Source organism: Anopheles moucheti, chromosome 3 (genome assembly GCF_943734755.1).
Source record: "Anopheles moucheti chromosome 3, idAnoMoucSN_F20_07, whole genome shotgun sequence".
NCBI lineage: Eukaryota > Metazoa > Arthropoda > Insecta > Diptera > Culicidae > Anopheles > Anopheles moucheti.
In genome coordinates, this window is record NC_069141.1 from 84,924,197 (window position 1) to 84,949,960 (window position 25,764).

General features: G+C 41.5%; 1 protein-coding gene across 1 annotated transcript in view; it reads left to right on the forward strand.

Moving 5' to 3' along the window:
* The window catches only part of LOC128300972 (feline leukemia virus subgroup C receptor-related protein 2), a 32,649-nt gene extending 7,542 nt beyond the window's left edge, over nucleotides 1-25,107 (forward strand). The window contains exons 3-11 of the mRNA XM_053037244.1: nucleotides 2,654-3,807; nucleotides 4,347-4,461; nucleotides 7,105-7,207; nucleotides 9,238-9,462; nucleotides 21,759-21,900; nucleotides 22,124-22,314; nucleotides 22,941-23,065; nucleotides 23,143-23,253; nucleotides 23,350-25,107. Of these exons, the coding sequence (XP_052893204.1) occupies nucleotides 3,666-3,807; nucleotides 4,347-4,461; nucleotides 7,105-7,207; nucleotides 9,238-9,462; nucleotides 21,759-21,900; nucleotides 22,124-22,314; nucleotides 22,941-23,065; nucleotides 23,143-23,253; nucleotides 23,350-23,620 (1,425 nt within the window). The 5' untranslated portion in view covers nucleotides 2,654-3,665 and the 3' untranslated portion in view covers nucleotides 23,621-25,107. The remainder of the gene's footprint in view (nucleotides 1-2,653; nucleotides 3,808-4,346; nucleotides 4,462-7,104; nucleotides 7,208-9,237; nucleotides 9,463-21,758; nucleotides 21,901-22,123; nucleotides 22,315-22,940; nucleotides 23,066-23,142; nucleotides 23,254-23,349) is intronic.
* The last annotated feature ends 657 nt before the right edge of the window (nucleotides 25,108-25,764 follow it).

The window sequence follows — 25,764 nt, forward strand, 5'->3', positions numbered from 1 at the left end:
GTGATACTAACGATCGGTATTATTTGCTAAGCGTTCTATGTTGAACACGATACGATAAATAGCACTCGGCAAATGTACACCAGAAGGGACAAATTCCATTTGCAAAGAAGCAAGAGAGTAGTAAGAATGTGACAGTGGTGAGAAAGTGGTATGAACTAATTTGAAAATAACTAATGTTATTTTTGTGGGTCTTAAGTGATGTTTTCGTTTTGAAGATTAGCGTCATCCACCGCTGCCGGTTTGAGCGATTTTGGTTGGCACTTTTCCAACGATTTTTTTCAGCGCTGGTGGTTGATGCTACTTGTAGGTGCAAAGTATTTCAGTTTAACATTTTATTATACACGTTTTAAAACAAATCTCATTAGGTTAAGAGGATTAGTTGAGTTGTTACTTTGAGTAACTCATGTAACTTAAAATAAAAGTATTTTTTCGATTTATTTTCACTAACTCATGTCTAAAGGATTTTTATGAACACTTCTTCAGAATCTTCTTCAATTGAGCGTTCAAATCACTTATAGGGGAACTATAAACTCGAATGGTCTTTAAAATAAAACATAAAACCAAAGTATTGCATACCTTACGGCGCCGTACACGTGGTACTACTCAATTACTAAACGAAGACTATAATCAAGGAATAAAGAGATTGGATTGATTATATCATTACACGAACCCTTTGTCAAGTGAGGGTGCACAGCTATTTGCTATCGTTTAGCCTAATGGCGGACTTGAACAGGGAAAGACGTTGGCGTGCAATGCGTGCGATAAAACTCCGCTGATTATCATTGTTGCAGCCTTACGATCGTTTATTTCGTCCCGGGTATTTATCAAGCAAATAAACCTTGCAATAAAATGTATGCTATAAGAGAGAAAGATCCACAAGTTACCCTTAAAGACTCCCATCTATGAACATTGTAGCGTATTTAATGAAATTGTTCGGAAAAGGTTTGCGTCCGGTGTAGAACAAACGTTCCCTTATCATCATGCTGTTACCTGACACATACTTTAGCCGGTGATTAGATCGTGCGGTGTACGTTTGTTTGTGCCCTATAAACGCTTAATTGATATAATAACTCCTATCGGTGTCTAGAAAGTGGCGACGCTATCAACGTGATACAGTCCATTGCAGGCGTTTCTAAGCAGATGTTGATTCAGTTACAAATTACGAATTTAAATTCACTTAGCGAAACAGTTTAAATCAAATAAGCATATTTTTCTGCAATCAACGACCTTGCAAGGAAACTGTGCAAAGAAAACACCACATCTTTGTGAGCGACAGTACTTTATTTTTTGTTTGCAACAATTTTCATGACTCTCGTTGGTTTGTTGTTCGGCTTTTAGCTGAAAAAGCGGAAAGTTCTTAAGCACTGTTGACTCTTCAGCTTTTGAGTGGCCAAGGAAACACGGGCAAGCAAAGAAATAGCTCAAATAAGGTGCTCTTCTTCTCGAATCTAAACTTGAATCGTCCGACATTTCGGTAGCACGTAACGTTGCCGCTAGTATCTAGCTAAAGGGAAGCAAATACTTATTTGATTTAAAATTGAAAAACTTTCACTTCGTTGGCCACACGTTTCTGTCCTTGGTGTAGAAGCGACTTCTAATAATCGTTCCCTTTTCGTCCATGATGTTTGGTGTTGTGTTTGGGAGCTTTTTTCGGAAAAATGACCCTACCAGACCCACAGCTGTTGACAGCGCTGAAGGGAATGAGAAGTAATAGCAGTTTTATTAGACTCTTTCCAGTGCGAAGAAAAAAAAAGTGCCTCCCATAAAGTATTTCGGTAGCATCCTTACAAGGCATCAGGCAAGGATGCTCTTATCATTGGGAAAAATGCACTGCCATTCCTCGTAATTATGACACCGTTGCATCGTCTTGTCACGGAAATTGGCTCGCGTCCGTGCAGTAATCAAGTTACGACCCATCGGCGAACGTGAGCAAACCATCGCTTACACCATCATTTTCTTTTCGTAAACGGATCACGTGGAAGCAATTGCACTGCCATGGGACACGTGCCACGATTGTTCAAATTACAGCGACACTAATGGTCGCACCAGCAGTTCTGAGTTTCGTGCACTTTTTCGTGTATGTGTGTGTTTTTGTTGAAAGATGAGCTTTTTTGCTCGTTTTTGGAAATTGCTCAACAGTCATTGTAGCGGGACAATCTGTAAATTTAAGTATCCGGTTATGTACGGACGGGGCTTCGTGATAATGGAAACAATCCTGTCAGCTTTCGTGTAGCGGCCATTGCAACAGAGTTGCTGTCCAGAATTTCCCCGTTTTTTTGTTCCTCGTTTTCCTGGATCGTATGGATTATGTTGCCTTGTTTTGTGAGCTGTTCAAATTTACACAAGCGAGAGAATTTATTACATGATTCCTGCTAATGAAATGACGATGATGTTGTTCTTAGTCTTTCTTATGTAATTGCGATCTTGCTGCTTCTTAACCAAAAATGAAACGAGTGCAATGTGAAGGAAGAATCTTTATTTTCGGATCTCTATTTAATCGTGTACCGTAGAGATCCTTCCCATTGTGACTTCAGTGTTAGAGAAATTGAAAGAGAAATATTTCAACCATTCGACTCTTTTTCTTTATGATAAAGATAACGCAATAAACCTATAATGTAATGCGCTTTTTTGTGTTTCCTATTTTTCCCTACAGATTTCGAGCAGCCACCTTCTCGTTATTCATCTTTACTCATCCTCAAATCCACCTTGAACCACCGAAACAGCAAATCCATTAACGTACGTGCGCTGTTACCTCTGACCCATCTTGGGGGAAATGCAACGAACGCTTTTCATCGATTTGCAACCACTACTACATCGCCCGGAGTGCACTTTCCCAAAATAGATTCGCTCTACCTTTCGCTACCGTGCTCTCGTGCGCATTACCGGGATTAGCATATAGTATACAACGCTCTTATGCTCTTAAGCGAACGTTCACACGACTCGCCGTACAACAAATGCCCACCTAACGAGGTGTAGAAAGTGCAGCAACAGCAACAAGGAAAACAAATCAATAGACTTGTTTCATTATTAATAAGCCGGTTTTTGTGAGCGTAGGGTTTCCGGTTCTCTGGCTGGTGGCTTGATGATATGTAAGTTGGATGTGGAGCGATCGTACACGTAACGTAACGCCAGCGGAAATATCAAGAGGCGTGAAAATTATACCCACTCCGGGTATGAATCGATAAGGCTGAGCAAGATATTGATTGCAAACGACAGTTAGAGCCAATGAATGAAGCCGCTGATGTAGGGCGGAAAAATAGCAACCGAATCGATCGAGTTCAGATGAAACGTGTTGCAACTGTCGCCAGAAGCACGGCGGAATAAAACCACACTCTATACAAAACGAGGCTCTACATTGGATGAGGGAAAGCGAAGGAAGAGTAAAATTTTTATAACGAAACGTAACATGACAATAAATCCAGTACCTTACCACAACTTTTAATATAACTCTTGCAACACTTTACTGCTGGAGCGGTTCGGAACACGAGCGGTGTTGAGCCGCGGTCACGAAGTGGCAGTTTATAAAACAAGCTCAACGAACGAATCCACCAAAAGCGGAGACAAACACACTAACAAAGTTTCGCACGAAAGCTCGAGGAAGAAAAAGTTTTGATAAGTAGAAAAGTCATCACCATCGTGATTGTGCACCATCCCATCCCATCGAAATGGATCTGAAGCATTCCAACGTGCCGGAAGTGACGGTCGTGGCAGATGCGTACATGCCCGGTAGCAAGTCGTCGGATTTGATCAAACCACCGGCAACAAATGGATCGAATGCGACACTCGACAAACCAGCCCTGCCCGCAGGTAAGATGAGTCCTTTTACTTTTATTGCCTTTAAACCTGATTATGACAAAAGTGATTTAGTGTTACCATTATATAATATTGCATTACAAACGATGTAAAGAACCCATGTTGAAGTGTGCTAGAATAGTTCATTTCATTGGCTATAAAAGAGTATTAGGAAAAAGGTATGAACATATATTTACTTCAATTGTCTATAAAACATTCAAATACCTCTATTTCAATTCGAAACAAAAGGTCATGGATTAGACGCCTTGAAGTATGCAATATGAAATGTATATCTTGCCCATTGCAAACACTAGGATTTACAGAGGTTCATCGAAATTGCGTTCTACAATAAGTCATAAGTCATTTCATTATTTTAAGTAATTAATGAAAGACCCAATTAAAATTTTCAAAGCCAACCAAAACCCCTCCAAGCACAAAGTGCAATCCGGTTTTTATGTACTGCAGTGTTTCATAACCGTACGTCAGCAGATCGTTTAACTAATGTTTTCTTTAATACTTTTCGTGTGTTTTTTTTAACCATGCGCCATGCACAGGTGAGTTCCGGATGTACAAACGGCGCTGGATAGTGCTGACCATCTTCGTGATGTATTCCGCCTCGAATGCACTGCAGTGGATCCAGTACAGTATCATCGCCAATATCGTGCAGCGGTAAGTTAAAAGGTCTTTTACACGAGTGAGAACCATAGAACGAAGGCTATATCCACCATACTTCATATCGTTCGTACCTAGTTTGACCTTTAAACTATCTTCCCGTATTGTACGCTATCTTTATCCGTAGAGTTACGAGATGGTGTGCATCCAAGCTCTACTTGAGGGAGAATTTTTTTATTTACTCTAAATTCTATCGCTCCGTGAAGCTTTATCCATTCCCACAGAGACGCATTTTTTCTTCTTAACTTACACGCTACCAGGCGTCTCCATCGGGAAAGCCTTTGGGGAGACCCAATGGAAACTTGTCTTTTTCAGGCCACTCTTCTCTGTGGTAGTGTGTGTGTGAGAAAGAGATCACGGAAAGGTTGGGAGATTATATTGTTTACCTTTGCGCTTACAGAACGCAAGCTTGATCTTTTCTTCAAGCGTCGTTGTTTTTTTTATTCGTCCCTGTTTGGGGCTACGCGTTTTCGCCGTCGAACGAAGAAAAGCAATCACGACCAGGCGGTGAAAAGTGCTGATCGCGTTCCGTTCCGGGATAGAATGGGAAAATGTATACGGTAAACAAAACAACAATCGACAAAAAGAAGCGTTCTACAATCTGATAATATCCACGGAATGGGTGGAAGGTATCCTCTGGGAAAGCCAGTGTCCCATGATGGGTTTCGATTGCATTGATCAACCTACACATCTGCCGGTGTTATCTCAAGATGGGCGTGAGTGTGTGAGTGCACGTGCACGCCAGTAAGCAAAGGACAGCCATAGAGCGTGGTGTCGTTTGGTCGCGTTTAAAAGATAAGCTCTACGAACGTGAGGAGGAATTTTAAATAAAGCTTCACCGGTGTGCGAGCAAGCGAATGGACATCAGGAAAAAAGCGGAGAGCGAATTCTTCCATATAATACCGATGCGAGATTGCCATTCCGTACCGAGCGAAATCGGCAGTGAAAATTCACCTTTTAGCTTCCACCTGATGGAGGTATTCGAGCCCTTTTGTGTTGGGTGTGAACTATTTCTTTTCAGGGTGTCGAAACAGTTTTTCATCGTATGGAGGCGAAAGGAAGTTTTTTGGAAGAGCAAACCGTTTTAGCCTTCGACCCACACAGATGGGGAAGGAGAAGAAAAACATTTACACATGAATTAGGAAATGCCTGACATTGGTGGTGGGATGGGTGGATGGAACGCAAATAGTTTGCACGTGCTGCCGGAAGCGAATGGAATGGAAATAAACATATCGGAAAGGTGGCATCAGTGTGACGATCGAGAAAAAGTGTGTTGAAGAAACAGTTATATCTTCTAGCTTAATAAATGTGCTCAAAATAAGACAAACACCATTTGTGCGAAGGAAGGGAAGCAAAGAATCAGAATCATTTATCACATCGTTTCGTGGAGAATGGTTTATCTTTTGTTCGTTTGATAACAATAGATCGCGTTTTAAGATGATTTGAATAGCAAATATGAAAATTTCGCCCTGTTGCAAAACATAACATAAATTGTGTTTAATTTGTTGGTTTAATTTATAACAGGAAATAAATTTCTATCCTAAATTATAAAAATAAAGAAATAGATATTACGAATAAAATATTCCATATCTTACTTATGGATCTTAAGTCCTAAAATTTTTACTATAGAAAAACCTCCTTTAATGTACGAACGGAACTTTTCAAATCCTCGTTATAAGCAGCGCTTAATTAACCCATCGAATATAAGCTGTTTTCCGCGAAATGGAATCGATTTCAGCCGTTCCGTTTGCTTGGAACAGGAAATCAGATAGGTCAGCACTGGTCAAGCAATAACTTCCACACAAATACCAATGAATGGGCGCTCGGGATTTCCTGTCGATGAAATTATAGGCTCTTCGCGGATTGCAAAAACACATCCTTCTCGCACCCTGGCCAATGATAACAGATTTAAGGTCACTCTCGCACACATCAAACGATCCTGTTGGGCATCCCTTTGGTGGAAATGCTATCACCGGGATCGAGCGGGTGGTTTGGGTCGGAAAGTTATGAACCGGTTATGTTTACCGTGCACGCAGTTCGCTTCGCAGCAACTCGATTTATGAAGCAATTTTCCATCGGATCAGCCCTTCCAATCGAAGCTGGCAATCGATTCGATTAACATTCCCTGACTACTACAGTTATCTGCACTGCCCTCCACGGTGACCCTTAGTATATTAGATTATAGGATACCGAGGCAGCTCTGAGCACGTCCAATTTTCGCTTTTTCTTCCGAGTAGAAAGCTATTACTGGACAAACCAAATGGGGGGCTGCTATGCAGAGTAGATCGATTTGTTCTCTCTTGTTGACCTTTGACAACCACACCGCAGCGGTGTGGCTTTTAATTAAAAGTCCATAATCCCATCCTGCGCCGCTTGAAACTTCAAACCACTCATGACCCAGCAGCGCACTCGTGACGTACAGTAAGTAATTACTAATGTCGGCTTTTCCGTTTCATTACATGCCGTGGCGGAATGGCGACGGATTCGTAACGGGTCTGCGGTCTGCAACCACCGAACCGAAATCGTCAAACAAAAAAACCTCCTCCAAATCATGGACACGTTTGTCATCTGTACCTGAATGGCGCATCGTGTCGGCTCGCAACGGACCGCAACGGTACGAACTGGCAAACCGGCGAACAGATATTACAACATCACCAGCACCTGGGTCGACTGGACGTCGATGATTTTCATGATCCTGTACATTCCGCTCATCTTTCCGGCCAGCTGGATTTTGGATAAATTGGTAAGTTTCGAGTACCGCGAGTTTTTAGTGCAACTGTTCAACCGATGGGGTAGCGCCGCATATTTGATGTGCCAGAAATGTTATACGAAGTGGTCAAAATTGTTTCGGCCTTTTTTTTACTCGAGTATGCAAATAGATTAAAACGGAAGAGTGGTTAGTTGTGGCGAGATGCGTCATGTGCAGGTGTGTCGGGAGGAGAAACAACTCCAATTTGGTTGATGATACACGTAAAAGCCTAGCCGAGATAGTAGTAGGTCTATTAGCGAAGGTCCTCACACTCGGCAGTGCGTTACGATTCCGTAAAATCAATTATGGAACGCGAGTGCTGGAACATGAGCAACCGAGGGAAAAAAACTAAAACTTTTGCATTCCATTGCACTATTGGGCTGTTGATGAGAAAATTCCAGCTAACCAATAACATGGGTTTTCAATTAGAACGTTTACTGACCATATCGATCACCACGCTCACACAGTTGAAGAATTATTTAATTATTTGTTTCCAATAATTGGAGAAAAGCATCGTTTATCGGAGTGCTTTTAGCTATCCAGGATGTGTTCATTTTCTTTATTTCCCATGGATTCGGTTAAACGACGTCCTGTTATTTACAATGTTGTACAATGTACAATGTAAAACTGTAATGGAAAATAATCTTCTATTCGTCTAAATCAACAAAATTTGAAATTAATTTTGCCAAATAGCTCCACACTTGTGTTCAGGCTTATGCACTATGCGCCAATCAGCAAAATATCAAGACGTAAATTTTGTCTCCCGATCAAATCCAGCAACGATCGCACATTTCCCAGCATGTTTCAAATAACGTCGACCCTCACACATACGGTCCGGCAACAAGAGGACTGCCATTTTCCTGCAACCGTATCGATATCACGGACATGTACCGATGTTTCCGCACCGTTGTAGCTTATCTGCCGGAAAATGTCGAATGCAAATAAATGCACACCATACGGCGAACATTCTGTTACAACGCGCTTGGCTGGTTGCTGCAGCGAAAAGCTTCTCGTGTGTGGATTAGAGAACTCTAACTTTCCTCCACGTCTGTCGGGCACGCCTGTCACCGCGCACTGTTGCCGGAAAATGTTTCCTCATTTATTTTAATGAGATAAAATCTGTCTCTTGCTCCCCGTATCTGTGGGTCGCCCCAGCACAACTAGTTGCCCCATTCGCGTCATGTCGAAGCGGAATGGAGCGATGCAAAAGTTATTTGTCCCAAACGGCCCCTGTTGGATGTTCTGTAAGGGACTTTTTTTTTACTTTTTGGTTTTCGACAAGTGTGGTTACTATTGAAATGCTTCTGAATGGACAGCATTGTACCGTAGTGGAGGGCAAATTGTAAGTGAATCAGTACATTTTTTCTTGCTGTCTTGCTACGCCAGCCGCAATGGGGTAGGGTTGATATGCTTGCCACAGAATTGCATGTTGCAGAGAAAAATTTCCTGACAACCATTTTTCATTGCAGCTGTGGCTTGAATATGAATGAATAAGCACAAGTGGTGAATGGAGTGAAACAGTTGGTTTGCCTATATTGTAAACATTATTCTTAACATATACTGCACTGCGTAATGAATTACTTGGTTATCCTTTTTTTTCATTTCTAGAAGGTTGGACTGGACGCATAATCCCAGTACAACTGTCATAAAAATATGAAACCATATTAAAATGGATAATATTGTGGAGAATGAATAATGATAGTAATTTAAATAATTATAGATTAACTCTATTTCACCTAATAGGCTCAAAATTGTACAGAAAAAAATAATAATTTAACAATTTCTGTCCGAATGTATCACCAATACTCCCATAGTTTTTCGATTCCACGAACGTCACCAGAATCATTATAACTGTAACTTAGTAAATCCTTACCCTACCTTTTCCCATCCGTATCACACACTTCCAACAATCTTCTGGTGGAAAATTCGCTGCAGAAATGAAAACGACACTCCAGTCTCGGCACCATTTGCTGTGCAGTTCGTTAACTCATGCTTCTGTTTTTCTGTATCTTCACCCTCACCAGGGACTTCGAATTGCTGCCATCAGCGGTGTGCTTGGTACGTGCCTCGGTGCTTGGGTCAAGTGTTTCTCCGTCAGCCCGGATCTGTTCTGGGTGGGTTTTGTGGGCCAGTCGATTGTGGCCGCCTCACAGGTGTTTATCCTGTCGCTTCCGGCAAAGGTGGCGGCCGTCTGGTTCGGACCGGATCAGGTGTCGTCGGCATGCAGCATCGGTGTGTTCGGTAATCAGGTAAGTAATATTTATTCTTCAACATTGTAATTGTTTGGTTAGTATAAAACTAGATCGTATCGGACATGGAAGCGAGTTCCTTTCTTACAATGGACTTGGGAATTTTTCATAAGCTTTCATACCAGTTCTGTGGAGAATTTTCATCTAATAGGCATACAAGTTTAACCATATTACCACACTTCGTTGCAACCGACTGCATATGCAGTCTTCCATGGAAAGCTCGCTCCCCGCGGTTTCTTACACACAGTTACCGTTTCTGTGTCATTAGTACAGCCACCATTTAAATGTGTCCCTGGTTGTCAGCTTTACTAGCCAACCAAAGTTGGGTCAAAATGATAATCTCTTCCACGCACGGCAGCACAACCGAACCGAACGAACCGAAGATAAATCTTCTGCGAAACACTGTAGAATAGTCTTTGGCACTTTACCACCGGGATAAGCCCCGGACGTCGGAGACGCCACGCGAAACTTTTGTCGAAACACAGCGTGTAAGGAGGTTAGCATGTTGGTCGTTGAGCTTTGTTGAGTGGAGCAAGCAGCAATAAAAGAAGAAAAGAAAAAAAACTGTCTCGCCTCAATGTTCTCCACAAAATAGACCACTTTGAGTTCGCTTCCGGGTGCCGGTGCTCGGGTTCTGCACATTTCGCGCCGTTCGAGATTCAATGAAGCTGTCGAAGGCGGTACGGCGATACGTACAATCTTCCATCCCTGCACGGGTGTGAAAAGCAATTATCCGCCATTCAGATCCATTGCTGGGAGCGCCAAGTGCGGAACAAAAATATATGCACGTTTTGCGAAAAGCTTGCATAAACTTTGTCTCGTTTTGTTCCCGTCTCGTGAGCGATGTGTTAGAGTGTGTGAGAACGTGCGAAGTGTTGGAGGTTTCCAACAAACGAATAATAATAACAAAAAGTTCATACGGAACGCAATTTTCTGGGACAATAAAAATAAAATCTGGAAAGCACGGGTTATACAATAGATGAAGGAAATTTAGAATAAAAGAAAGTAAAACAAAACATATGTGCAAATGGCGAACAAATGGTGACACAGACAATATAAAAGACAATTAAATGCAGCTGCGGTGGTTTTGTTTTGTGGTACGCGCACGGAACGCGTTTGAAGTTTTTGCTAGAATACGGTGTTGAATAGCTCAAATTTTGTGCTTCGACAATATTTGGTGTGAAACGAATTCATTTTACATCCATGTTTTCACGATAATAGTGAAAATTTCGTTATGAAATTTAACTGATTCTATAAAAATGATGTCCGCTGTTGGTCGATGGTTCGCCATCTTGATTTTAGTTTCGTGACGAAGAGACATTTATCGGAAATATGTATAAAATTTTGGTTTGTCGGACGGTCTCTTCTAACGGTAATTGCTCTAATTCTATTCATTTGAAACTGTGCCGTACTCATTACCAAAAATAAAATCCATGTTGCATGAACTGCATCGATTTTAGTAGAAACGTAATTGCATTACTGTCTTAATTAATTAAAATGCATTCCGATGAACGGCAGCACAACAAAAACGGAACAAAGCAAACGAACATCGTGGCAATTAAAATGCTTTTAATACGGTCGTGGGCTTAACATCCTTTTTTTGGTTTCTGGTTCATTAAAACAATACCACCATAACATAATTAGTATTCATTTTTATGCACTTTCAATCGCTTTCGTTGCCCTACGGTTTGTTTTGTATAGAACGGATAGAAATTTCTGCTTTGTCCATTAGCTATTCAAAGAAGATTTTTTGTTGTCTATTGGTCCTTTGTGTTTCGTTTGCACTAGGTCGTGAGAATATAAATCACCCACAGCTACAGCAATGCATTACATTCTTATTGATGCAATAAATAAATTATCCTTCCGCATCGTTCCGGCTGAATCGATAATTTATCTTCCAGATGTTTCCAGTCACGCCGGACGGATGATCCACGCCGCGTGGATCAATTTGCTTGTTTCTAATTATTTCTCGATTCACTGTCCCGATTTCGCTGCGTTCAGTTTTGCCTTCCATCACCATCATCGTCATCATCTTCTTCGGTTCCAAAATACCATTTCCTTCGATCGGTAGTAAACGATGAAAAATCGGTTGTTCAATCGAGTGAAAATCCTATCAGAACTGACGGTCTCGTGCGGGATAGAAAGGAAAATTACGCTGCAGGAAAGCGCTCGCCTGTTTTTTACTGACTTTTCTGCTGGATGGCCTAATGGTGCGGGAGCACAAAAGTTTCATTCTTTCCGTAGTCTATCATCGATCCCTTGTGTGATGTTATTTTCCTTCCCACAGCTATCATCCTTGCTTGGTGAAGCCAATCAGCCCGTGATGGAGATGGCGAAGAAAATGGGAAGGCATTTCGTCACTGACCCAACCGATGGTTGATTGCTGTCGGTGGGGGTTGGATGGTTGGATCCAAGGCTGGAGGATCTAAGAACAGGTCTTAGCAGCAAGAAGCAAGCCGGTGGAAAGTTGTTGATCACAAGTTCAACACGAGAGATGCTTCATTTTCATTATCTACTCCTTTACGCTACACCACAGTGAGGAGCAATGGAAGGTGCTGCCAAAAGGACTACAAACGATTTAGTTTCTGATTTGAGTGATGTACTAGTACAGCGGAAGTAGTACAAGAGCAAAAATATATTTCGAACGGGCCATGAATAGAGTGTACGGTTAATCACCCAACTTTACGTAGAACACTTCGAGCGAAACGAACACAGTGTAAGCGAACAAAAAAGTGGTAAATATAAGTCTCACTTCTCCGCGCTGAGGACATAGTTCTATGAACTTTCTACAGCGAAGCAGGACGATGATGAACATTATTCAACAAATTGGACGTATAATGAGCATATCATAAAGTAGGTCTAGAGTTCTTAATAGTTCAATGAGGATGCTTGTTTTCCCGGAGTGCCTTTAAGCGGAATGGTGGTTTATATCTTCAATCATGAAAGTGTCGAGGAGATGATGAGATGGTTATCATCCTGTTTTCTTTTTGATTCTGCCATGATTAAAGCTAATGTTGTGTGTTTTAGTGCGAATCATAGTTTCATGTTATGGTTGGACTTTTTGCCATTTAGTATAGTTTTTTACTCTCATTTGACGCTAAGTTATATTAAGATCAAATCTAAAGCCTAAGGATTAATTCGCTTTTGCCTGTCTTAAAGTTGATAAGAGCGCAACAACACGTCACGTCAACAGTTGCTGGGCGTGTGTCTGAAAACTTAATGTCACTGACAGCTTTACTAATACGAGAAAGATTAATCTGTATCGGTTTGTCTTTTAGTCTTTCGGTTAATCAAAACCCATGGCAATAGCACCTCAGGGCGGGGGTGGTGTTGATGTGTGATTAAGTCCGCAAAGAGCTAATATCGTCTCGCTAATAAAACCCCCAGGACCCTTCTATTAACGCACCCAAAACAAACACCACACAAAACTTTATTAAACCCTCTACTTCGCCACTCTAGCCGCACACTTTCATAATCTTCTTCGATCGCGATAGTGAATGCGTTACATGCTTGCTTGAGGGGAATGTATATAGAAGCATAGCCATTCTTAGAGGTGAACGAGCCTAATAGAGAACGACGAGTTGTCTAGCAGGAGTGCAAAAATCATACCACCGCCATCATACGCCAGCGGTGTTTGTTTCCTGCAGGACGAATTAGGACTGTCGCTAACGGTGTCAGAAGCAACCGAGCAAGCGTACGAGCGTGATTTGACGGTACCGCGAAGAAGCATAATCAAGATGCGGAAGCGGCTTTTATGCTAATTTGATGATCCTACAATTCCCATCCATCCATGGATGATGGGGGCACAAACAGGACGAAATCCGCACCGAATTCGCGATATTCGTAGCAGTCTTCGTACGAAGAAACCCGCACTGTCGTAGCCCGTTTTTCCAGGAATACCATCGCCGACTGTAGGAATGGTTTCGGTTCCGTAATCGTTTTGCAGCGGAAAATTGAATTTCATTTGCACGTGCTTCGGGAAAGAAAATTGGTTTTCTGCACTGCTTGTGCATGTGTTTTTAGGATGGTAAGAATTGATTTTCTGGAAGGGGGGAAAACACAGAAGCTTGCTTTTATTCTTTTCTAGCAGCACAAACACTATTCGATTTAATAGCTGGAATAGATCTTGCACGAGAAAGTCATGCTGATGCCATAAAATTTATTTGCGTGGTTTGTTTTCTTTTTTATGTGCGGTGCAATTGAAATTCAAATTGCTTCATTATATGTTGAATTTAGCATTGTATTGGGCGTTAAAAATGGCACCTCAGGGGTGAGAGAATAGGATGAAATAAGGACATTTGTTTAATATTGGAACGGTTCTAACCAAGAACTTAATAGGACATACTGCTGTTAATTATGATGTGTGCTTGTTTAGGAGTCATTATTGAAAAATATAACAAACACACGAAGTTCTTTGCATACCTTTAGGCGTTTTTCTTTACGTACTAATTTTTCGCCATCCATTAGTGGTTGTTTTATTTATATTTCATATTAGACTATATTATACTGGATCGATGATGCTATTGTAACGTCTACTTATGATACAAAAACAATTTAGAAATACTGAAATAACTGAATTGGAAGTATTATGAAGATTTTGCTTTAAAATTTATATGTAATGTAATGTTTCCGAAACTACGATTTCATTGTTAAATTCCATTCCATCTACTGACATGACTGATTCGGTAGTTTTCGTGCTAAGCTTGCTTCACCTTAATTACACATTACTTCTCTTTGTTTTTACACCTGGCATGGTTCTCCACTTTCAACTCCGTTACGTAATAATTATTCAACTGCATAAATCTCTCCCCAAAGTGTGCGTACACTATCCAAAGGGAAGAACATATCTTCCACATTTCTCATACATTAACTTTCTCCCCATTAAGCTGTCCGCATAATGAAGCATGCGAGCAACATACGTTAACACTCGCAGAATCTTCCATTGCCGTACACATCACTCGCCCACTAATTAAGCCCCACTCGTGGGTGTTACGTTGAGGTTAAACGGCACAAGTTATCCAAAAGTCGACCAGATTACGGCACGGTTTGCTGCCAAGGTCGGACAGCTTTGCTTCCTTCGGTACCCACGTTGCCCACGCGAAACCAATCAGCGTCATCTCCAGGCAGCACGGCTGAACGGATGAGCAAATCATGATCCTCGTTCACGCCATACGCGTTCGCCACCAGTGCACGCGTAGCATAATAAGCGCGGCATAAGCAATAAGAGTGTGCGGGCTGTGTATTACCTCTGAGAAGCTAGACAGAATTTGAAGCGGGTGTTCAGATTCAATAAGCATATTATGAGCCAGATAATAGGGGATGCTGGGGAGGGTAAAGCTGATTTATCGCTATATGTTGATTGCCCCGTCGCCTGTGACAAGCCGTGTGTGTGTGTGTGGGAGCTGTTTTAGCAAAAGGAGCAATCACATCGCACCAACCATCACCCAAATGCGTGTGCAACAAATGCCAGGCGTCATCAACCAGGCGTCTCCATCGGTGAGAAATGATCGTCGGTATGCGTCAGCATGTTGCCTCAATGAAATGCCAATCATGGCGCATCAATACAGCTTTAGAGCTGTACAAAAGAGATCTGATTGACTGGGGAGATATTTATCATTTTTAAGTGCTTGTAGTGGGTCCAACATAGATGAAAAGGAGAAAAAAACTATTCTTCAGGTATTTAGCTTTGAACCTGAAAATCGGTGCAGTAATACTGCCACTGAATAAGTAATAGTCCCTCACACGTAACAAGATTGCCAACTCTGTCAACTGTTCTTCAGAAAATGAAAGATGCAAATACATCACTGTACAAAATGTGCTTTATACACCATTTTGCTTCCGCTCAGGCAGAAAGCGTTTCAGATAAGCCCGGAGCCATAAATAATGCCCATTTTTCCCGTCGTTTGTTGGCTACACGTGCCTTCGTTTGTTTTTGATAAATGTAGCGGAATCAAACAATTGGACGACGAAAGAAGTGCGCTTCACTCGAACCGGGTGCAATACGTGCGAGAGTCGACAGATTCTGCGTTATGCTCGCGGCCAGATAGCTTTCCATCCTTGCGACAATGCGACCACGTGGACGTGGATGTTTCGATAATGGGAGATTATTTTACTTTTTGTTGCTTCATGCGGCGTTTTTTTCCGTCATGCGTAAAAATTGCTTACATCCTGTAGACCGTTTGAGTGCTTGTGTGTATTGGTATGGGTGCACGAGAGGATCTCAAGTGCTACACGTATCGTAAGGCCAACAGCTCCGTCCGGAAATGGGAACCCACTTAAGCAGATTATCGAACCAAGTGAGTTGATCGTGATGGTGGGCGGGAGCGAGGAATAAGTTGACATCATCCATTCATGAATGTGTCTGCGTTCGATAGCTCGCCATTCATGCTGATGATGATGGTTATGATGATGAACTAGGGAAGAACACCATTCGGTACACCGCTAAACGTTTCGTATGGACGTATGTTGACCGTAGGGACAATAGCAAACAAATGGATCACCGATGACGGTTGTATCAAATACAAACATCCAGGTGGGGTAGTAGTTTTATTTGTCTAAGCACTAAAGAAGTCGACCATTGTTTGATTGATTGAAAATGCGTTCTGTTCGTGTACTGTTCAGGTCTTTGGTTTCTTGATCATCTTAACGCCCAAAAGTTGTTTCTCCGTTTCCAGAATTTACCAAACATTTTAAAGCAGCTTATCCTTGATTCAGCTGCCACAGCTTTATGGTCCGGATGTGCTTTAAACGAGCAGATCATAAGAACTGGATTCAGAATTTCTAGCTTATATTTAGCAAAAATGGTCAAGTATTTTATTAAATAGATGCATTAATGAAGATGCTGGTCATTTTGTTGCGACATTATTAATGTTTAAACCAAGAAAAAATAATTTCCCTTAGATTAATACGGTTAGTTTTATAATCCTAACAACCAAGCGATTCTCGGCAGAAAAAAAAATCACCATAACGCTGACGGATAACCGTTGCGTAAAATCATTTCAGCTATAATCTAATTGAGTCATTGTGTCACTCTCCTGCCGTTCTCGCATCTCTACCAATCGATTAAGGATCCAGTAAATGGAGAACGGATTGGCTGACTTGGTTGGAAATTTTATGTGTCCGTTTATCGCATTGAAACGTTTCTCCCTGATGTCCATTTTCATTTCACATCCATTTCACAATCACGCATTCGGCGGGAGGTTTTCATTTCCCAACGAAAAACGCTCCACTGCTGATGGATTCGGTTCTCGAATCATTTTATTTTTTACTTTTGGACAGCAATAGGATCTGTTGATCGTTTCTGTGGAAAAGGTACGATGACAAAAAAAGGAAACTACCTAACGCAGCAATATTCACAACCCAGGAAAAAAGAAGCCATCGCAAACGCAACGCACTAGCTTGCCATTGGTCCGAAAATTCAATTTTATTACACACCGTAAATACGGCGTACCATTCATCCCCGGGCACAATTCATGGCAATTGAAACTATTCTCCACTGGAGGAACAGTTTGATGCAGGAACGCATTAAAACGAGTCTATATGGGAGTTCGGTTTTTGTACGTGCGAGAAATGTTATTAAGAGAAGCTTTTTTTGGCTATCTACCTTCAATTGAAGGATTGAGTCTGGGATTTCGACAGACGGGGCGAATTCTTTCGCATTAACTCACTATGTTGGCACGGGGTTCTTGCATCATTCGCAGTAGAATGCAACAGCCCGAAGGTGTTTATCAAACAGATTGAATCAAACAGAAACGGCGTCAGTGAATACGCGCAACAGTTCTATGGCCAAGTTTTCGGAGTGGAATGAGAATGAATGCTCCATTCAGTTCGTCAAATTGAGTCGAGTAATTCTCCTGATGGAAAGGTGCACAAAATGAATTGTGTATGTGTGCGGGGGTCTTTTTGCTCCTCAAGAAACTTTTCTTACTCTGGCTCTATTCTCTTCCGATGGCAATGTTTGACTGCGACACAAAGCCGATTATGGAACAACTCACTGCTGAGTTTGTTGTAGTAGTTTTATTTTTAATGCGGGTTACCAAGGCAACTCACCAAGAGAAAATACGTCATGAAGCAACCTTACGTAGCCCCATACCTCAACATTGGAGCCGGTGAGAAAGGCTCTGCATGAAGGGACATTATTTAACAAATTGACCAACGAAAAGAAAGCCATTTAGCTAATGCAATGCCACCCAATGTGGACCCTTTCCCTTCACTCACACCATCCGATCGGATCGTTCGTCCAAATTGCAAAGTGCATTTGCAACAAATTGTGCCTGCATGGGCAGTAAATTTAGTTTCATTTTCTCCACAGCCATTTCATGGCGCTTTGTGTGGAGCAACTCGTTCCAAGATTTCATCTATCTATCGGTTGTCTGAACATGTTCTGAACAGTAAAAGAGGAAAAGTTGGTCCTTTTGAAGACCCTTCTGCCCAGTGTAAACCCCTGTGGTACTATATAAAATTATCCAACCGAGGACAAATATGAGCGTAAAGAAGATACCACGCGTCTGCAAACACACATAGACACCCGATTGTATGGGGTGTTTTCCCGGGGTTAAGTAGTAAAGATACTGTAGGAAAACGAGAAAAGAAAAGTTAACGTAATCGGAACGATTAATGCGAAAGAGGAGAAAACTTTCTTTGTCAACGATAGTTTTCTCTTCACTTTTTCATCAGCATCCATATCAGTTCCTTTCTGAGGGTCGAACTTACCATACAGTGTTTACCACTTGAAAGGTATAATAGTTGTATAATGTATTGAATCTTTATTATAAATCAACATCTTTTACTTATTTTGTGTGCTAAAAGTGTTCTCAACATGAATTAGATGTTCGACTGGATTTTTAATTTGTTGTTATATTTTTAAGAACTTTTAATTAGTTCAGCAAAGAACTCTAGTAGTAAGAGACAACGATGAACGATTTCAGCTTAAATAGAGTTTAATATCTTCAATGGATTCCATTACACCTACAATGAATGAAAAGTGCTTCATTGATCATAGTTTTACGTCACATACTGTACCCACGCACGAGGATACAGCTTCCAAAATGGACACAGATTTTCATCTAGGAAAATTTACCGACCATAAATCATCAGTTTAATCGTCATTCTTTTCCACTGTTGAACGCTTGATCCTGGGACTGGACAAAAGGTATCCGTTTCACTCCCTATCGCATTCTCGGATCGTACCGAACCGGACAAATAGCAATTGTTTAGTGTTACTGTCTGCAATTGCCAGTTCCTGTCCGTATATTGTGCCATGTGAACTGGCATTCATAACAAAAAAATGCGATGAAAGGGTTTTGTTCTTTTCTCTAAAAAAAAAATGCTATAGAGTAAGCTTTCACACCCTCATGAAATAGCCCAAATGACAAGTGTTGAGATGAAAAATGGAATGGTGCAGGTTTTCTGTCGCCCAAACAACTTACGCACCCGAAGCTAGTAAAACCGTGCGATGGAAGGACTTTTCAATGCAGTTTTTGCTTCTCATTCAACCACGAAAAGCACAAAAAGTTGTGGAGCTTTCGGTTTTTGAAAGGCGTGCCATGCGTTTTATCGCAACCGGAACAGCCATCACGATTGGGTCGGTCGAACCAAACACAACAGCAAAAACCAAAAACACAGTAACCCTGCAGGAAATAAGATCCTGAAGTAATTCTGCTTCGGTTGGCCTTTGCTCGATTCGAACTATTACAAATGGTAGAGGGAGGAGAAAAAAAGAAGCCCATCGGCATCGGTAATTGAAGGGTCCGTTGATCTTCCACTCTAGACGTAATACTTGATTCATGTTACTGCGTTCTTCCGTACCTTACGGGCGGGAAACCGGAAACCGCCTCGACCGGTAAGTGGAAGGAAATTGAAAGTATCGACCTTTTTCGAGTGCCATGGCGACCATGACCATGAGAAGTGGAATTCCGCAGATGCCTTACCGTCCATCATAAGGTCTACGCATTAAACGCCAGAAAAACATGCCTCTCCCAGACGTCTGTAATGGTCGGCGTTTTTCACGCCCCCAAAATAAGGAAATTATATCGCTTTTTTTCCTCCTTGTGTAAGCTTTTCAACACGTCCGTGGATGTAGTAATGTTTTAACATTATTTATTGCTCATTTGCCAAAAAAAGTTCCTGATCTAGCGCACACTGTATCGGCAGTGTGTGAGAGAACGATAAAGGGTGGTTTAAGGCATGAAAATCGGTTTTCAATTCCATCCAAAAGGCGGTCAGCTGTCGGCGATATTGTACGGATCGTAAAAAACCCCAAAACGTCAGTAACAGATCTCACCAGCCATCGTGCTGGCATGGGTAACTGATTTTGAATTCCGTTTCCACCCGATCCACAGTTGAAAAAATCGATTTGATTTATCGGTTGTCAAACGTACACCGAACGCCTTTGTAACGCAACTTGTACCCGATGTATCGTTTAGCAAGGCGTATGTGCTGTAGTTTTAAAAGTTTTATTTCTACTTTTAAAACAAAAATAAACATTTTTCCAATAGCAGGACAATGTATTGCCCACAGTCACGTGCGCCGATTGTTTTGTGGTTGTGCCGTTGCTGCCGTTGGACAAGTTATCTCAATAAATATTCATGAACCTGTTGTGAATTCACTTTTCAAGATCACAGCTTGGTCTGGTGCCGCTCGGTAGATAGTGCAACAGAATCGTGTCGGCTCTCGCACTCACACTTGGGCACGAAACTTTTCCCAATTTGACAACAGTCGAAACAAAGCACAAATTTGCCATCGACCATGGGAGAAGTGCTGTTTGTTTGTCAGATTTATGTCGTGCGAGCCTTCACATAAACGTGTGATTTCATAAATTCTCGATATCGGTTGTTCTTGTGCATGTTGGATTATATTATTTGCTCTCTTTATTTGTCGCTCAACAGGACATGCAATGATTAGTGAGGTAATGTCGTTCATAATTAAGTGCCGTCACGTAGCATGCTTTGGAATATAATACAACGGATGTGAACACGTGGAATTAAATGAAAGATTTTTTCTCACAAAAGGTCGCTTTTCAGGAAGATCGCTTCACACGACGAAACAAATTGATTGGATCTTTATGCACCAATGTTTACACCTGGCCGAATAATTGTTTACGTTTGATACAAGAGTATTGCTATAATCGATTTGATTTTCATTTTGTATTTCAAAATATCTCACGATAATTTAAAATTATGGAATTTCCTTTCGTTTCCGTTCGATGATTGATCACGTGGAAATTAAAACCAATGTCATTTATTACTGTTAAAACACGCCCGCACACACGCATAACTAGCTCATTCGGCAGAAAATATCGATTGCACCCGGTTCGGCATCATTACGCTGCCGGGTCACACATGGCCCATACGTAATCTGCGTGTCAGAAGCTGTCACGATACACACATTCATCAAACAGTTACACCTCCCTCTTTACATGCCCGCCACATTGTATGAATAATTTAAAATATGTTTAATTAAACGCCATCCACCCAGTCACCAACCGTCAACAGGCGTCCCATAAACGATCGTTACTTTCCACTTACCAGCTCATCCAGGATGGGAAAGTTCGTGAAAATGGCGCAAAGGCGCCACGAACGGGGCTGAAGCTGTGATGGGGCTGTTGCAAATAATTTATTAACTTACGAATCATGATCCACTGCACATCCCTCGAAAGGCTGTTATGCTTCGGGAACATTTTCCCTTCGGTACGGTTTCGGCATGACTGTGTCACACCGTCCCGGCTGTAAATCAATCTCATTTTACAGGAAACCACCCACTATGGAACATCCCCATCCCGGTCAGACACGTACACGTATACAAATGAGAATGTGAATTAGTTTTCCACACTATCCTCCGAAAACACTTAACCTGCCATGACCCAGCACAATGGTTATGGCGGGGCTAGAAGAAAAAAAAACCCCGGGAAATAATAAGCGTTCGAGTGTGGAAAAATAAAACCTTCCACACCGGACGATCGGACAAATTAAACCGAAGCTAACGGACGCTTCGGGGCGTTTTAGCATGCGGCTAAAGCTTTTCCACTCTTGCGGAAAACTCCATCCAAACCCATAAAAGGGTCTTACGGAAGCGTACGGTTCGCGAGGTTACGACAAAAAGGATGGAAAGCAAATTTATTCGATTTAATTTAAATCTTTCCAACGCACAGGAAAGGAAGATGGTACACCACTAGCAAGTCCTACTCTCGACAACGCACCGCGCACGGTCTGCCAGAATTTGCTTGGCGTCTGTTCTTTCTCCATTGGAATTATAAGTCTGATTCGGGGTTTTTCTCGCTTTATTTCTTTTACTTTCAGCTCGGTATAGCGGTCGGGTTCCTTGTGCCACCGATGCTGGTGGAAAACCATGACGACATCAGCCTCATTGGTGATGACCTACGGCTGATGTTTTACATTGTGGCCGGCGTCACAACCGTGCTCGTCGTGCTGGTGCTGTTCTGTAAGTTTCCCTACATCAGTGGGCCCGCGCTTTCTGGTGTAATTAAAAAGCAGTACACAAACACACACAAAAAAATCAGTGAAAACACAGTAGTTCTGTAATTCATCAGTGCCGGCCTGAACGTTCGACGAAACGGAGCAGGAAGGGGAAGAGTTCGTGTTGTGGTGTGTATGGTTAATTAAAAACATCTTCCTGTTTTTCTTCGCCTTTTCCATGGTTACAGTCTTCAAGGCAGCGCCACCGACACCACCGTCCGCTGCACAGGAAGCCACGAAAACGCCCAACCCACTGCAATCGTCACCGTTCCTGCACTCGATCAAACGGCTCATGCTCAACCGGAACTACGTGCTGCTGCTTATCTCGTACGGCATGAATGTGGGAGTGTTCTATGCTATCTCCACGCTTCTTAATCAGGTACGGATTTGGACATTAAGAGAACAATGCGAGATTCTATTTGAAGGTCCAATTGTTAAATTCTATTTGCCATTTATTGCATTAAATTTAGTAATACTTTAATTCTGTAATACTTATAATGAACAAAACAGATGAAATTTAACATTCAAAACAGCTTTTTCGTAGGAAAATGGTTAGATTCTGAAATATAAAACTGGGAAAATACTTTCAGCTAGCTTATTTTAAATTAGTAACGATTCCGACCAATAGAGGGCGCTAATAGACATTGTGACGTGTGTTGCAAATTGCCTATCTTCTTCTAACCGGAAGCTACCATCTGCTTTTTCCAAGATAAATGATCCATCAGACTTCACCCCATTACCCATCCGCGGGAGGGCTTTACCATTAATTAGTGAAATAACTTTTTCTGTCACGAGTGAAGAGGAGATCGCTCATAATTGGGATTAAGCTTAATTTAAAGGGAATGAAACACTCAACGGTTGTCATCTGCTACAGCGTCACTGATGAAATGCGTTAAATACGGGGAGGACCTTTTAATTATCTCCATCCAAGCAAAAGTATCCAAAGCATCATGGAGCAGCATTCTAACATTAGCCGTTTTTTTGTGTCGTTTCGCGTCGTTGCAGATTGTTCTGACACATTATCCCGGACATGAGGTTGATGCTGGGCGTATCGGTGTATGTATCGTGTTCGCTGGTATGCTTGGATCTGTCGCCTGCGGTATCGTTCTTGATAAGACACATCGATTTAAGTAAGTACAGTGACAAAAGTTTGGGTTGAGATTAATATGTTCTATTAATTTTACTCTCATCTGTGTTACTTTAACAGAGAAACCACACTGGCCGTGTACATTTTTACCATGATTGGTATGTGGATCTACACCTTCACCCTGTCGGTTGGTCACATTTCGGTGGTTTACGTTACATCCTCTCTATTGGGGTAAGTCTTCTCATGAACACTAGCCACTAAGTGGCAAAGTCCTGCCTTCCATGTTGTAACGACGCTTGCCTTTCCCGTTTTCATCTCTCTATGTAGCTTCTTCATGACCGGTTACCTTCCGGTTGGGTTCGAGTTTGCGGCCGAGCTGACGTACCCGGAACCGGAAGGTACCTCGACCGGGCTGCTTAACGCAGCGGCCCAAGTGTTCGGTATCACCTTCACCATGCTCTACTCGGAGCTGCTCAACACGAACGGTGACATCGTGGCAAACGTAACGATGGCTGTGATGCTGCTGGTCGGTTCTGTCGTAACCGCCGTCATACGGTCCGATTTGAGGCGTCAAGCTGCCCAAAACCCCAACCCGTAAGCTGCGTGCCATCGGAACAACCCATCGCTAAGATAAGTGAAACTGTTTAACAATAGGTTAGGGTTCTTGTTGGGACGGTGAAAGAAGATGACTCTTCCTCTTTAGTTGGCGTTGCTATTTGTTAACATTGTTTTCTATTATGTAAGTGTTTTAATTCCTAATCAGTTTTATACGTATAAATTCCTCATGTTAAAGTCAAATGTCAGAATCGTATTGAAGAAATGGGCCATTTTCACTTGAATAACCGTCTTGAATAACACTTTAGCACGAGCACGTGGTGAGTCATTAAGGATCAAAAACAAATCACCCGGAAAAGAACAAGTTGTCGTACAACTTCCCCGGATGGCGATTCCGGTTGAATGGGTGTGCGATGTTAAACAATGACTAAAGACTGGTTGAACCTTTGCTTTGCTAAAGCTAAATGTTACGGCACTTTCCATCGTGACAAGAAAACTCTTTTACTGTTGATTTCCGGTCGAAAAACCACCAACTTTCATGATGTGAATCAATGCATAGGATTTTTTTTTATTGATAAGCACAAGTAATGCGTAACGGAGAAAGGCTTCCCTCTGGTGCAAGTTACCAAAGTGAAGCTAATTTTCCATACAACTGAACGGCTCAGCACCATCCACCAAGCGTCAATTAGAAGTTCGGTTTTCCTTTCTCGTTTCTAAATATCGTTGTGTCTTCCATCCGGTCGATGGTTTGAATTTTGAACTTTTCTCCCTCATCTCCTTAAGTTTTTCTTTCCGGATTGGCCAACATTTCCGATTCGCTCCCATGAAATGCCACAGGCATTCACGCTTTGCTATTGTTCTGCTTTTAAAAGGACGTTCCTGGTCGTTACACTTTTACACTTTTTGAAGGATTTTGTAATGGAAGTTTACTCCAGCTCCAATCGGATAAAGAGACCGTATTCGGGCGGAGCTTTTCTTCTCATTTTCCATCCCATCCAAGTAGCCATGATTTGGGACTGTCCATTTTTTTCGATAGGATGTCGTTCGCCAGTGATACTAACATCTGTTTATTTTTATATTCCGGCGGTCATCCTGTTTCATTTTATTGCTTCTACACATCTTATCCTTCCTGGCGGGTAAATCTAACCTTCAGAAGCGGAGAAATGAGGTGGGAAATAAAAAAGGAAATCCTTTTCAAGATAGGAAACCATTTTATAGCGCTCTCGTTGTTGTGGTTTGTGATTTTCGGAAGCTCGGTTCGCTTACGAGAACCTGAGGCGTTTATGGTGTTTACTGTGGAGCGTAATTCATGCTTTAAGCGGGATCATTAAATTTTGTAAATGAACAATCCACTACAAAATTATGAAAGTTTTCATCACTTTAAATTTCTCAGCAATGAATGAGAATAAAAGAAAAGATGGTCTAAAAGATTATCATGCAAATAATCGCTATACAAATTTTTGTTAAACAAAGAAGGTAATTGGGATAACATCATCAATCTTTCGTTCAACATTTGAAATACAATGAGCTTCAGCTATTGTATGAGCGTTAATGAGCTTATTATAGATCCTTAATATAGATTTTTCACAAGATTCATTATCAAGATTCATTCAAGATTCAAGATTCATTATACGCAGAACAAAAAATTTTGAATGAAAATACTGATATAAACGTACTGCCATTATAAAGGGTCATGAAAACAGATGGATTAGAATTCTCAGAAAAAGCTCAAATTAAATCATTCAATGACGCTTTTCAACCTTCGTAAATGTTAGAACTAATTTGTTTTTATTACAATTCTAATTCATGAAATCGGTAAAAAACAACTCCTCAATACAATTGTGAATTAAAATTAAGCAAATGGACCTTCTTCAATACGATTCGGTTGTGACTTGTTAAACATTGTACACGATGAATATATTTCTCTCCACTATCCACAAAAGCGAACCAAAAACTCCTCGCCCGAAACTCACTCCACAAGAGCGATACAATGCAAGCTTCTTTCATAATCCTTACTGCTGGATTTAGCTCGGAACAGCGGCAAAACCTTGCACAATGCGATCGTTTCAAACCAAAACCAGCCCGTCGCTGGGAGAATTTTCCCATGGCAACAGGATTTAATACCATTAAGGGGTTTTGGTCGTGAAAGGTTCGATACTGGCAAGCTGTAAGTGTGACACAAATTGA